The sequence below is a fragment of the Lutra lutra genome, chromosome 18, assembly GCF_902655055.1.
Source record: "Lutra lutra chromosome 18, mLutLut1.2, whole genome shotgun sequence".
NCBI classification, from domain to species: Eukaryota; Metazoa; Chordata; class Mammalia; order Carnivora; family Mustelidae; genus Lutra; species Lutra lutra.
In genome coordinates, this window is record NC_062295.1 from 38,968,634 (window position 1) to 38,984,542 (window position 15,909).

Here is a 15,909-nt window from a genome sequence, read left to right on the forward strand (position 1 = left end):
CCAGGGTCATTAGGGTCTTAGAGGCAGGTCCCATGGGCCGCAGGGGTCCCCAGTTCCCCTTCCCCTTGGGGTTCTCTGACCTTCATACCTGTGTGTGTGTGTGTGTGTGTGTGTGTGTGTGTGTGTATGAGGCTGTGCATTGAGTGCCCATCCGTGTGTGTACACATATCTCGGTGTATGAGCATATATGTGTGTCTACCTATGTGAGTGCATATGAGTGTGTTCGTGTGCATGTGCGTGCACACACCTGTACATGTGTGCGTGTGCACGTGAATGTCGTACATGTGTGCGTGCACGTATGTATCTGTTCGTGTGTATGTGCCTCCCTCGCTCCCAAGCGTGAGTAAATTCTGGGAGAGTCAAGCATTCGGCTCCCGTGAGTTTCTGGATGGTGTGTCAAGGCGCCCCTTCCCATCACGGCCACAGGGCGGGACACCAGAAACGGATTTCCCTTGACTGACTGACCCCGCTGGTGACAGGTGTCCTGAGCAGGAGGCAGAGCATCACAGACACCCTGGAGCCCCCCAGCTGGCCCCTCCTTCCCTTCACGGCCCAGAGCAGTGTGGCCTGCCGCCATGGGGTGCCATCGGGCCTTGACGTGGGCTCCGCTGTGTCCGACGCTTGCTGCTCGGTGTTGTTTGTGACGTCCGTTCTCGCGGACAGTCCTCCACATGGGGACCACACACTGCGTTTGATGGGCGTGGACCATAAGACTAAGACCTGTTGGTGCCTGACTCCCGGTGGCCATCTGTGCAAGGCCTGGAGTTGCTGGCCATGGGATGTCCATCTGCTCTCCCTGAGCACCCGTGCTGCCAAGTGGTGTTTCCGGGGTGGCTGTGTCCGTTCCCGTTCTCACCTGCACGAGTGCTGGCCGCTCGATACATGGTGCTCGGTGTTTCCCATCTGTTTGGTGCCGGCTGGGTATTTGGGGATGCGTGCGGGCTATCTCGCAGCCGTTTTAATTGGCATCCCTCTGACGATTAATTTGTGCTCCATTTCCTGCCTTGTCGGCCTTTGGGACACTTTTGCTAAGTGTCTGCATTTTTTGCCCATTTAAAAACTTGAATTGTCTGATGCTTGTCTTGCTTGTGTGAGTCCTCCAGGGATTCTGGGCATGAGTCCTCTGTCAGGTGTTGTATTCCAAGCGTCCGCCTCTGCCGTCACCTTCTCGCTCTGAGTCAAGTGTGCTTGTGTTCATGTGTGGCCAGCACCTTTCCTGTTTCAGAGAAGCCTCTGTCTGCTCCAAGGTCACGATGTCCTCTTGTGTTTTTTCCTAATGTGATTCTGTTTTACCTTGCGTTTCCCAGTTTGCCCTCCCTCAGGAGTCGGGGTTCATGTGTGCTGTGAGGTCAGGGTGATTGGGGCATCCTGTTGCCCCCACACCATTTACTGGGGAGATGGCCCTTCCCCCTGGGCTCCATCTGTCCATGCATTGGTGGCTCTCGGTCATCACTGCTGAGACTGTCATGCGTTGTGGCGTCTGCCAGGTGGCCCCGTAGGCATGTTCATCAGCCGTAGGCTGCAGGGTTCATCCGGGCCCTGGGTTGGGTCTGAGGTTTCCAGTCATTCCCCACATGCTTACTGAGCTCTGCACGGAGGCCAGGCCTCACTCGTTCCCCATGTCTGTGTTGCTGACCTTGTTTCCCTGGGGTGGACCGGCCCCTTCCAGGCCAGGAGGGAAGAGGCGGGACGTGTGGCAGATAGTGAGGCCTTGGTTCTCCCAACTGCAGCCTCAGGAGGGAGGAGGCGTCTTTCCCAGCCTCTGCTGGCTACTGGGGATAAAACCTCAGGAAAATGGCTTCGCCCAGTCACAGGGCCACGCTCACGCTGGTTTCCGGAACTGGGCAGAGCGGGGATCCGCATTGGCTGGAGTGGGGCGGTGTATGCTAACCAGAACAGGGGCTGCCAGGCAGGCGGGAGCAGCAGAGGGGGATCGAGGGGTGTCTGTTGGCTGAGCGAGGGTGGTCCTGGGGCACGGGGGATGCAGGGGCCCCAGCAGAGGCGGTGGGTGAAGCAACAGAAGGCTGGACCCAGTTACTTGCACACCTCTCTGTCCTAGAAGTTGCCTGGGACTGCTCATGGCGGCTTTCTCCATTACTGCCCAAACTGGAAGCGATGAGGGCGCCCTTCAGAAGTGAGCAGACCCGCACACAGGTGCGTCTGCATGAAGGAGTGCTACAGAGCACCAAAAAGAAATGAGCCAGCAAGACAGCAAGGGAGGGGTGCAGCCTTCCACACACGGCGCTAAGTGAAAGAAGCCTGTTTGAAAAGGCTCAGCTAGCCACGTTCTGGAGAAGCCAGAACCGCGGGGGGCAGTGAGCGTGGGGCAGGACACGTGACTGTGCGTTTGTCAACACTGACTGATCTGACTGCACGCTGAACATGGACGTGTGCGTCACTGTGACGTCATCCATGAGGCCAGCACCCAAGCTAGACTCCCGAATGTCAGGGCAACCTTGCTGTGCTTGGAACAGCACCCTGAGGCGGGACGGGGGCCAGCCTTGGTGCCTGGGAAGTGGAGAGGCTGGACCCAGAGGCACGAGGGCCTGTGCCCAGTGCGGCTCTTGTCACGTGCGGCCCGCAGATGCTGGACCTGGTAGCCATGTGGGGGGTGGGCGGCTAGGGCAGCGGCGGGGGAGGGGGCTGGGCTGGGCTGGGCCCCGTCGAGGCGGGGTGCACAGGTGGCCATGGGCGGGAACGCACACCCAGTGTAGAGCAGACACAGGTGGCTGTACCAGCACGTGTGTGTAGACTCACAGCTGAGCAAGGGCCGCATCCACACTGGTAAGCTGCTGACGGCCCTGGTGCTGTTAGTGATAGGGACATGTGGCAGGGCTGCATGGGTACTTAGCTCTCGTCTCAGTCTTTCTCTCAGGTTTGTGTTGTTTTTTTGCATCTGTGGACCTCGAGACAGAGGGGTGTGTGGGAGCCAGGCCCCTGGGTGTGAGTGTTTGCCAGTGGCGTGTTGGAGCGCACAGACTCCCGTGATGCCCTGCCTGTGTGCTTTTCCAGGTGCTGTGTGAGGAGACGGGCAGGCGCCCGGGCAGCCCGAGCACCTGCGACATTCCGAAGGGCTGTCTCCGGGTCTCTCCGTCTTTCCTCCCCCAGCTACCCCTTGCCGCTCCCTGAGGCAGGTCACAGCACCACGGCCTCATCAATCGGGTGTGGAGGCCCAGGGAAGGGGTGGCCGTCCTTGCCCTCACCCCTTAGTGTCCATCCCCAAAGCTGTCCGTCCAGGCCGTGCTCACCCGCCCTGTGGTCCTGCAGGGTGGCTACGACCAGAGCAGGACCAAAGTGCTGCACATGAGCATGAACCCGGCCAGCGCGGCCAAGCAGCGGCTCCGCGAGGACCAGGCCCGGCTGCAGGAGGAGTGTGAGCAGCTGCGGGAGCTCGTGCGCGCCCTGGAGCGAGGCGGCCCTGTCCCCGCTGACCTGGAGGCTGCTACAAGTCTGCCTTCGTCCAAGGAACTAACAGGTAGGCCCCTCCCCAACTGCGTCCGTGGGCCATCCTGTGGGCAGGGGGCTGCGGGAGGGCCTGGGACCGAGCCCCTCAGGGGCCGCAGGTCCCGGCGGGAAGAGATTCCAGCAGCCGTGGGGGAATAAGTGGCTGAACCCTTCCCAGCCCCTCACACGGATTCGTGCCATTTTTTGGTGTATACGTGTCCCATTAATCACGAGTCGATCCAACGCTCTGTGGAAATGGGGACCATCTTTCATGGATCTAAGTACCTTTCATGGAGTCCAGAGCCCTGGCGAAGGGGCCAGGAGAGGGGCACATGAGCACGGCCTCACCCGTACTCTGCAGCTCTGCATACCAGGGCGACAGGCCTTGAGCCCATGGGTCGTCACTGCCTGTGCGAGCAAGTAACCCTCCTTTTCCCACTGAGTCCTGTGCTGGAGCTACCCGGCCAGTGCAGAGCAAAGGGGCCCACCAGCCAAGGGGGGCATATCTGGGAGCCCCACTTGCTCGGGTCCCTGTCCAGGGTGAGGGCCAGGTGCAGAAGCCAGCCTCTCTGCGGGCTGCCCAGCCTATTCCGCCACAGCTCTGGCGGGGACACTGAGCCATCAGTGAGCTAGGGTGAGGCCCCTGTTCCCTGGGTGTTTCCCAGCTGCACTCCGGCACTGCTCCTCCTGCTCGAAGCCCCTCCCGACCTCCTTGGGCAGATCCTCTGTCCCATGAAGGCACAGGGCTCTGTCCACCGTCTTGTCCCCCTCAACTCTACCAGCCCTGCCCAGGACTTGTTCTGCACATGTCTTCTTGCTCGGGGGTCTTGGCTGCAGCCCCCTCTCTGCCCCGTTTGCCATTGCCATTGGCCCAACCTGCTGTCAACTTGACCATGGGAGGTTTGGGGTTTTATATTTCATTTTCAAGGAAGGTGCAAACCCACAGAGAGGACTGGAGGACGCTGGTGGGCGGGTGGCTGAAGGGGGTGGAGCTGAGAGGGGTCCAAGTGGTGCCCCAGAGCCCCCGAGGCTGGAGGTGGTGGCAGGTGGCCCCGGGGGCAGACGGTTAAGGGCACTTGCCAGAGGGCATTAGGACAGGCATAGGTCCCCAGGCCTTCCACTCAGCACCCTGCTGTAGGCAGTGGCCTTGCCCCCGGCAACAATGAAAAGAGGAAACAGAAAACCAAGGTTATTCTCTTAGAGCCAGAATCCCAAAGAGCAGGCCCCATGCTGGCAGAACCTCCCCCGGAACTCGTTAGGGACCGAGGATGTTGGGCTCCATGTCAGGCCTGCTGGGCCAGACACATCTGCGGCGTGCAGAGGGTCCCTGGATGGAAAGAGCGAAGTGAGCTCAGAGGTGGTGCATGTGGGTACCGGGACCCCCGCCCCAATCTGCCCCCTTCTCTTCACCCACCACAACACCCTCTGGACGGGCTCCTTTCGCGGCAGCTGACATGGGGCACTCTGCCAGGTCTGTCCCCTCGCTGTGAGCAGAGTCCCAGGACTGCCGGGCCCTGAGGGAGAGAACAGCACAGGTGAAAAGACAAAACCTCCGTCTTCAGAGAGGAAGGATGTGTTGCTTTACTTTTTTCAAAGAGGAAACACGTGAACTTTCGGAAGTTAAAGACACCAAAACTGAAGTGAAAAGCTAAACAGAAGACTTAGAAAATTGGGGGAGTGTATGTGCACAGAAGAGCAGAAGGTCAGATAGAGGCATGAGGGGCATGGGGTGTCTGCAGCTCCTCTGGTGGCTCCAAGAGAGGGCGGGGGGCCCAGGGGACTCGTGGCTGGTCAGAGGGAGGCACCCCATGCTGGGACTTGTCATAGTGAGGCTTCTCAACACGGGGACAAGGGCACCTGTCACCTCCCAGAGAGGGAGAAACAGGCCTCTCCTTTCTGAACTGTGGCTCGAGGAGCAAGAAAGCCACCAGGGGCCAGACTCTGGGTGCCCGAGGGACCAGACCGCAGCCCACAGCCAGCTCCACGCTCAGCCCCATGAGGGAGGAGTTTGCTTCTGTTTTCGACGTTCAGTGTCTAGAAAACGCTAGCTTGAGGTGCCCTCTCTCAGGAGGCCCGTGGAGGATGCACGCCTTTGAAACGAGGGCAGAAGCCAGGGAGCAATATGTGGATACAGAAGGCTAGAGCGCCAGCCCTGGGGAGATGAGGAAGACCCGGGACAGCTGCCCCAGGAACAGCCAGAGCAGGTTGAGACTGGTCAGAAAGTTCTGGAACCTTGTAGAATGGAAGGTGTCCAGTGTCTCGAGAGATGGTGCAGACTAGAGCTTTCCTCGCCTGGGTGCTGGACTCCCAGCTCGTCATGCCTACCAAACGGTCAGGGTGCTCCAACGTCGACCCCCAGTAGGGGTTTGCCAAGTCGGTCACGAGTACCCAGGAAATGGAGCCGCTGGAGAAACAGGACGGTCAGCAGCTGCAGGGACAGCAGAAGGTGTCGGGAGGAGAGAGAGTCCCGGTCTCCTGTCCGTCCCGGCTCGCATGGCTGCGGTCAGGACAGTGTGGGGACCTGACCCAAGCGACTCAGGGCAAGGAGTCCAGGGAGAGGTCTGACAGCAGTAAGCACGGCCTCACTGTCCGACCCGGGAGCGCCGACACTGTCGTGGGTCCACCACAGGAGGACCTGGTACCGAAGTTACCAGCCAGTGGGTACAGCCAATGCCCCGAGGTAGTAGGACATACACCCATCCCGCCACTGGACTCTCGAAGACTCTCTGTGACCTACCTGTGCAACAGAGTTGGCATCAAACCAAAGCCTAGAATTTCAGGCTCGCGTGCAGGTCGAGCTTGTGAAGGCCGGTGCGTGTCAGTTTCACTGAGACCCCGGCGCTGGTCTGCAGAGACAGAGGCCACAACCCTGTTAGGGATGGGGCCCCCTCAGGGCACCAGGTGACAGCCCGCACAGCTGCCACAGTGGGGAAGGTGCAGGGCTCGTGGGCGTAGCTGGGGCCGCTGCTCCTGCGAGCTCGGTGAGAGCAGGAGCTCTGAGAACCTCTGCTGGGTTGCCCATGGCCTTGTGCCAGGCATTTGTGTCATGTTTGTGGCAGAGGCCACACGGCGAGTGTGGTTGTAGGACCCAGCCCCAGGGGATCACGGTAGAATAGCCAGGTACCTCGTGGTTAGCACTGGAGCCTGCAGGCGGACGACTGGCCTCTGCTGACCGGCTGGCGAGCACACAGATGGCGCAGTGGGGTACTTGTTTCCGCCTGCGAGGCTCCGGGTGCTCAGCCAGCATGCCACCCCGAGGCTCCCAGGTCATCTGCAGGGCACGCAGCCCCAGCCACGTTGGGCCAGGCTACTGGGCGGTGACTTGTGACCTCCCGCCACTCACAGAAGCCTCAGCACTTAAAGTCCCTGGCCAGGGTGCCTGAGTACCCCAGAGATGCCCCTCGGAGACTGGGGCTCCAGGGGCCTTCCAGCCACCAACAGATATCCCCCATGCTGCTGCCCTCTACCCCGGATCTCACAGGCCACCTGCCCTGCCACACCTCCGAGCAGCAGTACCCCTCACCCAGGCCTTCCGCTGTGCTGACCAGTGCTACTGGGAGCAGTCAGGCTTGCCCCACTCTGGGCATCGGTGGAAGGCCAGAGATGAGTCAGGAAACCCCTACAGGGGCCCCTGCTCTCGGGCACCCCAGGGATAGTACTGACCGACGGACCTTATAGGAGCACGACTGGTTCCCTGACAGATGACGTAAAGGGTTAGACAGGCTCCCATCTGCTTTGAGCTGGCCTTGTGGAGCAGCCCCCAAGTTCATTGTGGGTACCCACGGCCTTCAGATGGTGCAGGTGCACATGGCAGGCAGCTGGACTAATGGCGGGAGGCTGGCCTCCTGAGGAGAGCAGCTTGGATGAACAGGAGGAGAAGGACCCATCGGGCTAGCTGGGGGGCAGGCACAGCCGCCCACCCTCGCTGACTGCGCTCTCAGGGTTCAGGGAGAGCTGCTCTGAGGTTCTTATGGATCTTTGACAGAGGGATTGCTGAACGACCACTAGCAAGGACCCAGCCCCCTGGGTCGACAGGAACCGAAAGGCTCAGCCTCCCCCAGCTGGCTCTTGGCTCCCCACAGGGCTCCCTGCAGTACCCGGGCTCGGCCAGGGAGATTATTAATTGCACCTTAATTAGGTAATGCATTAATATTAAAATAACCAGGTTTTGACAGCAACACAGTGAAGGTGATGAGGTTTGTCACGGCCTGGCTGTGTGGGTGCAGCTGATCCCAGGGTGTCCCTGAGTGGGGGAGGGTGGTGGGCTCTGGAGCTCCACCCTGGGGAGGCGGACTGGGGCACAGAGAGCAGCTTGCTTCTCCCTCCGTCGTGCCATCCTCTCTGCGGGCTCTGCAGCGGCCTCCGTGGGTGGGCCATGGGAGGGCCATGGGTCATGAACCAAAGCGGTGCCATCTAGGTGCCTGGCATGGTGGGGTGGCTCCACAAGGCATAGGCCTTCTGAGTTTCTGCCACCCTGGTGCCCTCGGGTGAGGCAGCCACCCCCAGCTTCCACTGGCTCACATGGAGGGGAGGGGAGGGCGCCACCACGGAGGAGATGGGGTGGGCTTGCCGTGGCCCTTGAGGCACACACTCCCATTACCAGCAGCACCAGCCGCTGGCTGCCTTCTGGGCCCACAGGTGGCAGCAGGGCCTGTCCCTGCCCTAAGGACAGAATGGAGGAAGAGCCACGGGAGTCAGGGGCCTCAGAGCAGACCCTGGGTATAGAGGGCCAAAAGAGGGGCAGACTTTGGCGGCTGGGCAGCTTCCCAGGCCAGGGTGGGTGGCTTCAGCTGAGCTTAGTGGGCTGAGTAGGAGGGGAGAAGGGCTGCTGTTCCAGGCAGGGGTCCCCTCAGCTGGTCCTCCGCCCCCACACATGTGCCCAGCCCTGTGTGGGGCCACAGTGAGAGCCGTCCCTATGTGCTGCCAACAAGGAATGCTGCATCCACTGGGGGAAGGAAGACCGACGTGCCTAGGGAATCCAAGGAGCAATGCAGGGTCCCTGCAGTCACCCGCGCCTCTGCCCCAGATGAGCACTCCCATTTGTCCCCGGGGCATGTCCTGTGAGCTGCGGGAGGGTCCTGATCTGGGGCTCTACTGACCCACCCACCCTGCAGAACAGCCCTCACTCCCCAGGCCTGGGAGCAGGAGGAAAGGGTGGGTGGCCTGGGTCTTTGGAGCCTCTGGCTGGTGCCTGAGTGGCACACAACTGGGATGAGTCTGAAAAGCACCACAGGGACTTTAAAACAGAGCAGACATCGAACCTGAGCTTCCAGAATGGGGGCAGATGCACCCAAATACACTGATATTAGAGTACCGGGCACAGGAAACCACCACACAGGTGCTTGTGGGAGCATTAGCCCATTTTCTCAGGGCACATTCTTGGTGGGGATGGCTGGGTCAGCCCGTGGTTGGCTTCCAGAAAACTGGCCCTTGTCCCTCAGTGTCCATATGTGGCCCGTGGCCATGTGGCCCGTGGCCATGTGTCCCCGCGGACGCTGGTGCTGCCGGGGTAGTTCTCATGAGTGTGCATGTGCATGCGCGTGCACGTGTGCGTGCATGTGTGTGGTGATGCAGCATGTCCCGTCCTAGCTGATGCTCCCCACTGTCCAAGGATGAGCCCCAGCAGCACCTTGGGCCGGCCCCGCGTCCTCTGGGGCAGGACTCTGCTCTAGCTTCCCCTTTATTGGGTTGTTTTCTTTATACTGAGTTCGGGGCATTTCATTTTCTCGCTTTCTCCCTTCTCAGAGCAGACATTTTTCATTTGTGCTCAGACAATGAATGTTCCTTTTACGGGAGTCTCATCTGAGAGCCCCGCCTGACCCAAGGTCAAGACACTTTTTTCTTACTTTTCTACGAAGAGGTTTTTAGTCTTACAGCTGACTCGGTGATCTGCGTAGAGTTGAGTTTTGCGTGCGATGTGAGGTTTAGGCTGGGATGAGTTTTGAGAGGAGTTTGCTGAACATCCGGTTGTTCCGGCGTCAACCATGGAAAAGCCTCTTCCGTCTCCGGTGAATTTCCCTTGCTCCGAGGTCCTGTGCCCCTGACCTACGTGTCTGTCGCATCGCTGCCAGCCTGCCTGGCAGCCATAGCTGGACCCTCCATCCGTAACACAAGTCCTCGGACTCGTGCCCCCTCTTCACGAGCACCTTGCCCATTCTCGTCCCACTGCCTTTCCGCATGAACATGAGATCCAGCTTGTCTATGTCTGCAGGAAATCCTGCCGACACTTTCATGGGCATCCTGTTAGGTCTGCACATCAGTCTGGGCAGAGCCGTACCCCTGCGGTGGAAAGACAGCACGGGCTTCCTTGCATTTCCTTCCTCAGCGGTTCCTGTGCTCTGTTAGAAACGTCCTGAAGTGTTTCCTGGTTGTTCTTTGAAATTCTTGGAGTTTACTGTGTGTGTGTGTGTGTGTGTGTGTGTGTGTGTGTGTGTGTGTATGTGTGTATGCTCACTGTTTCCAGCTGATCTTGCTGGATCTTGTGTGTAGAAGTGTGATTGGTCTTGTGTCCTTTGACCTCACAGAACCACATACCAATTTGAGGAGGGTCTTGTTTGGATTGTGTTGGTTTTATTCGTTGTAGTCGTGCCATTTGTGAAGACGGACTGTTCCGTATTTTCCCGTAGAGCCTGGGCACCCGCGTCCCCTGCCTGGCCCGCAGCCCAGTGCTCTGCTGAGTGGTGCGGAGTGTGGGTGTGCCAGCCATATTCCTCACCTCCTGGGGGGCCTTCCATCCCTCCCCGCCGCCGGTGCTGGGAGCTGCAGGCCGTGTGTCTGTGACAGAGGAGCCCCCTAAAAGCCTGCAGAGTGTGTCTGTCAGGTTGGATGCTGAATTTTGGGTCTCCACCTGTGGGTAAGGTCGTGCGTTCTTTCTTCCTTAGGCTGTCAGTGTGGAGGATTGCTTGTGAAATTTTTCAAGTTTGGACTAGCCTTGTATTCCTACAATAAGTTCCTCTTGGTTGTGGCATATTCTTCCATTTTATGGTACTGGATTCAACTTACTAATATTTCATCAATAATTTGTGTGTCGTTGTTCATATTGGTCTGTAGTTGCCTTGTCCTGTCCTTGTCTGATTCATCAGCATAATGAATGAAATGAGTCAGAAAATGTTTCTTCCCCTTCTGTTTCCTAGAGGAGTTGGTGTCAGATTGGCATTACTTCCTCTTTAGCTATCTTATACACACCTGCTGGACTCCATCTGTACCTGTAGCTTTGGGTCGCCGAAGGTTTTTAATACTTACAAGAGCCAGGGACTGAACGGTTGTGCCCCCTTCCCAACACACACAGTTTGTATGTTGAGCCCCTCATCCCCAATGCAACGGTGTTAGAAGGTGGGATCTTGGGGGGTGATGAGGGCATAAGGGTGGGGCCCCCACGAATGGGACTGCTACCCTCAGAAGAGAGACCCACAGCACTCCCTTGCTCCTCCCACCACATGAGAACACAGTGAGAAGACGCTCTCTGTGAGCCTGTAACTGGACCCTCACCAGACTCCAAATCTGCCAGCATCTTCATCTCAGACTCCCCAGCCTCCAGAACCATGAGGAATACAAGCTCGTGTTGATAAGCCACATGGTCTGCCATGTTCTGTGACGGTGGCCCACGGGGACTACGACCACAGGAAGATCAGCTTATCTGGTTGTTCTTAGGTGAATTGTGGTAGTTTGTGGGATTTTTTGGTAATTTATGTCTTTGCTTTTGTTACTTCCTTTTTCAACTTTGATGGAAATTTATCCATTTGATCAGTCTTTCAAAGACCTAGCTTTCGGTTTTATTGGTTTTTCAGTATTGTTCCTCTGTTTTCCAATTTTACTGACTTTTGCTCATTTCCTTGTTACTTCCTTGATCTGCTTGCTCAGCTTCCTCTTGCTCTTTGGTTTCTTTTTCTTTCTTTTCTTTTCTTTTCTTTTCTTTTTTTTTTATTTTTTAAAGATTTTATTTATTTATTTGACAGAGAGAGAGAGAGAGATCACAAGTAGGCAGAGAGAGAGAGAGGAGGAAGCAGGCTCCCTGCCAAGCAGAGAGTCCGATGCGGGGCTCGATCCCAGGACCCTGAGACCATGACCTGAGCTGAAGGCAGAGGCTTTAACCCACTGAGCCACCCAGGCGCCCCCTTTTTTTTTTTTTAAAGATTTTATGTATTTGTTTATTTATTTGTCAGAGAGAGAGCACAAGCAGGCAGAGTGGCAGGCAGAGTCAGAGAGAGAAGCAGGCTCCCTGCCAAGCAAGGAGCCGGATGCGGGACTCGGTCCCAGGATCCTGGGATCATGACCTGAGCCGAAGGCAGCAGCTTAACCAACTGAGCCACCCAGGCATCCCTCTTAGTTTGGTTTCTTAAGCTAGAAAGTGAGATTGCTCATTTGAGATCTTTTTTTGTTTTCTAAAATAAGCATTTAATGCTATAAATTTCCATCTGAGTACTGCTTTAGCTGCATCCACAAATTTTAGTACATTGTAGTTGCATATTTGTTCAGTTCAGAAATTTTTCAAATTTTCTTTAAAGTGTCTTCTGTGATTCATAAATTATTTAGAAGTGTGTTTTTAATTTCAAAATGTCTGGGGATTTTCCAAGTGGCTTTCTGTTATTGATTTCTGGTTTAATTCCATTACATTTAGGGAACACACTTTGTATAATTTGTTTTTTAATTCAGGATTTTTCCGATGGCCAGTACTGAGCAATCTTAGTAAATGTTCCGTGTGCACATGACAGGAAGGTATATTCTGTCTGTTAATCAGTGTGTTTAGATCGTTTATATTTAATGTGATGTTTTAATACATTTGGAGTTAGGTCTGCCGTTTGTGATTAGTTTTACTTGCCTTTGTGTTTTATTCCTGTTTTCCCATTTCTACCGATTTCCAGATTATTTGAACATGTTTTAGTATCTCATTTTGATATATCTTAGGGTTTTTTTATTTTATTGTATCTCTTTGGACACACACACACACACACAACGGCTCAGGATTTTTATCTAGACATTTAGAATTCCTGTTGCTTTGTCTTCATTCCTGACATTCCAAGTTTCCCCCTGCTATCTGCTCCCTGGGTGTTTCTTTCAGGATCCTGGGGTTCCCTCCACATGGTGACCCCGTGTTGCCCTCACTTCTGAAGGACGCCCCTGCTAATTGTAGGTGAGGGGTTCTGTGAGCGTTATGGAAATTGACACTGCTTCTCTCCCTCCGGCCTCCACGGCTTAGGACAAGTCCTCTGCAGTCTCTCGGATAACCTGCCCTCAGCATAAGAGGCACAGAGCATCGGAAACTCAGATTGCAGATAATGGTGTTTGTAAGTTAAAAGTGGGAGACAGGCAAGTGGCAGCATCTGGGGACAGGGGACCTGTACACCGACATGCTCTCCACAGCCGGCTCCAGTGCTAAATGCTGTTTCCGAGCAGACAGTGTTGCAAAGTCCTTGTGGGGCGTCTGTGGAATCTTGCTTGGCGGTTCTGCCATCTCCGTCATCCTGGGTCGGCACCTGTTGGCTGTGTGTTTCCTAGCAGGTTAGTGTTTTCTTGGTTCTTCATGTGCTGCTTAATTTTGGATGTGTTCTGTATGTTTTGAAAGCCGTGTTGCGAGATTCTCGGTGTTTCCGCAGCTCTGTGGAGAATGTTCATCTAGGTCGGTTGGTTTCAGCAGGCGGGCTGTGCAGGTGGACTGAGAGAGCAGTCCCCGTGCCTGCGGACAACTGTGCCTCCACAACCGTTCAGTTTTGGGGCCACACCACAGTCTCCATGGCCCGTGTGGGTGCCAGGCAGACCCCTCGGAGTCCCCTCTCCCCTTGCCCCACATTCTCCTGTTCCCTCCCTGCTCTGCTGTGTACTTCCGCAGCTGGGATTCACCCCACTGTCCTGAGGTCATGGCTCTCAAGGGGCTAGGCGCCCACCCAGCGGCACAGCACCTGCACCTCCATGGGGTTGCCAAGGACCCGGAGGAGAAGGGGATGAGATGAGGAAGAGGAGGGATTTCTCCTGCCTCCTTCTCTCAAGTCTGCCTGCACCTAGCGCTCGCGGCATCCAGCCCAGACTCCAGTGCCTCTCGTCCAGGGCGGGGGCGGGGACACCAGGAACCAAATAAACAAGCAATGGCAGCCAAGCTTGGCAGACTCCGACTGTAAATTTCACCCGCTGTGAAGGAACTAGCCCCACAGTCCCATAGCTGTTGCAGGAGCTGGAGCTCCGATCAGGATGCCTCCCGAGACGTCTCCAGGCGCGGGTGCTGTCACCGGCAAATTGTACCAAGGAAAGAACAATTACCAGCTCTGTACAAGCTCTTCAAGAAAAGTGAAGAGGGAGCACTTTTGAACTCATTTTATGAAGCAAATATTACCCTAATTTGAGAACCAGTGACAGGACAGAAAACAAGACCCTTAGGAACTTATTTTTGTATTTATTCCAGGATTCAGATATCCATTGATGTCATCCACTACATTAATGTGATCTAACCGATTGCTGGGGTAATTTGGCAAAGTTCAACACCCAGGAATACTCTCAGCAAACTAAATAGAGAGGGGGCTTCCTCAGCCTGACACAGAGCGTCTGTAAGCACCCTCACCGCAGATCTGTGCTTCCCCAAGATGAGAAATAAGGCAGAGGCGGTCTAGCACCCCGAGTGAGCATGTCGGGAGTCCAGGTCTGGGCCCCCAGGGATGAGCAGCCTTAGGGACAGGAAGGGAGGGAGCAGAAGCGCTCCTCTGTGGATGAACCTCGGTGCATAAAACCCCAAGAAGCAAAAACAAACCCGAAGACTGCTGAAGTGAGACCGGCATGGATTCCTGTGATCCAGCTGACCTCGTGTCCTGCAGCCTTGCTGAACACACTTGATGTGACAGGAGAGTGCGTGTGTGCATGTAAGAAGCACGTGTGTTGTGCATGATGTGCTGGCAGCGGACACATGGACTCTGAAGTCAGGAACATAATGCCGTTTCTGTTCACTCTCAGCACAAGCAATTCCTGGGTGTGAGGCCAGCAAACTCACAGAGGATCCTTACGCTGCGTGCTCTCGAGCAGTGCTCTGACCAGACAGGAAATGCGACACGCTGTAGATGAGAAGATGGCTCACAGCGTGTGTCCGTCGCCCAGGCTGGTGCGGGGACTTCCTGTGGTGAGGGTGGTGGGACTGGTGCTGCTGGCCCTCTGGTCCCACCCTCGGCCACCTGTGGCCTCTCCCTTTGGGACCAGTGGCGGCCACTCCATGCACTCTCTCCAGCGTGAGCCCCTTCACTGAAAGGCAGGCTTGAGTTCACACCCTCTTCTTTCCTGGAACTGGAATGCATATTTCCAGCAGCGTCACACATAGTCACCAAAATCCATTACCAGTCCAATGTCCTTTAACGGGTGAGTGGAGAACAGGGGTCTGTCTGTGGGTGGAACACTGCTCCGTGTCAGCGTGACCCCCTGCTGACCGCCTGGGGACCTGGGGGGCCCCAGAGGCACCATGCTGGAGGAAGAGCTGGACCCCAGGCAGCGCCCTGCAGGGTCCCCGAGACAGGACACTCAGGAGGGCAAGCGTGCAGGTCGGTGAACAGGTGTGGTGGCAGGTGCCGGGGCCAGGGGCACAAAGTATGTGGCAGTTAGCTGTCCAGGGTAACAGAGCGGTCCTGAGTGTCGGAGGTGGTGGCCTTATAGAACTGGACACCAAAAAGTGTCAATTAAACTGCACAGTTTTCAAAATTTTATATATAAATGGTACCTCATTTTAACATGTTCCTTTGCTCACTAACAAGGAAGAGTGTGTCTCACCTGCTCCTTCCACTGTGGTCTCACCAAGTCCATGCTCCTTGATCACTTCCTTATTGTTTTTCTTTATGATTATTTTTTGTAGAAAGTTTGAACTGTTTTTGAGTTCTCTTCTATTGATTCCATTACTTTTAAGATTAGAAAGTCCTTTTGATAATCCCGTTTTCTTCTGGGGTTTTCTTTTCTTTTTTTTTGGGGGGGGGGGCTTATTTTTCATACTTAAAGATCTACTTGGAACTTACCTTGGTGTGTCGAGTAAGGTCAGGGTCTAAGTTGATCCCTTCCCAAACCAATGAGCGATCGCCTGGCTCCCATTTATCACGCCGTCTTTCTTTCTTCCTCATATTTATGACCTGCCTTTATCTTTGCGAGCCTCTGATACATAACAGCGTCTATATTTGTGTCTCCTGTTGACTTCGTTTATCTCTACTATATGTTTGTTTCTAATTGTAACTCTGAGATATGTTTTAGCATCTGGTGTAGAGCGAGGAGTTCCTTGTCACTTGGAGACTTTCTTACCTGTTTATTATTCTACAGGAACTTTAGAATCACTCTGTCAAGTTCAAGAAAAGGCTGGGGAGGTTTTCGTTTCTATTGGAATTGTGTTAAGTTTGTAACTTACTTCGGTAGGTGAGTCTTCAGCTGCACCTCATTGTCTCTGGGCAGGGAGGGCCCCAGGCACAGACTCATGTGGCCCGACTGCCAGGAGCCAGCACTCCCCCGGACACGCGG

General features: G+C 55.6%; 1 protein-coding gene across 4 annotated transcripts in view; it reads left to right on the plus strand.

Annotated features, from left to right (window-relative positions):
• MAD1L1 (mitotic arrest deficient 1 like 1) overlaps positions 1-15,909 on the plus strand; it is a 316,809-nt gene that overhangs the window by 241,096 nt on the left and 59,804 nt on the right. For all 4 annotated transcript variants that reach the window (XM_047713391.1, XM_047713392.1, XM_047713393.1 and 1 more), the window contains one exon: positions 3,268-3,475. In XM_047713391.1, coding sequence (XP_047569347.1) covers positions 3,268-3,475 — 208 coding nt within the window. The remainder of the gene's footprint in view (positions 1-3,267; positions 3,476-15,909) is intronic.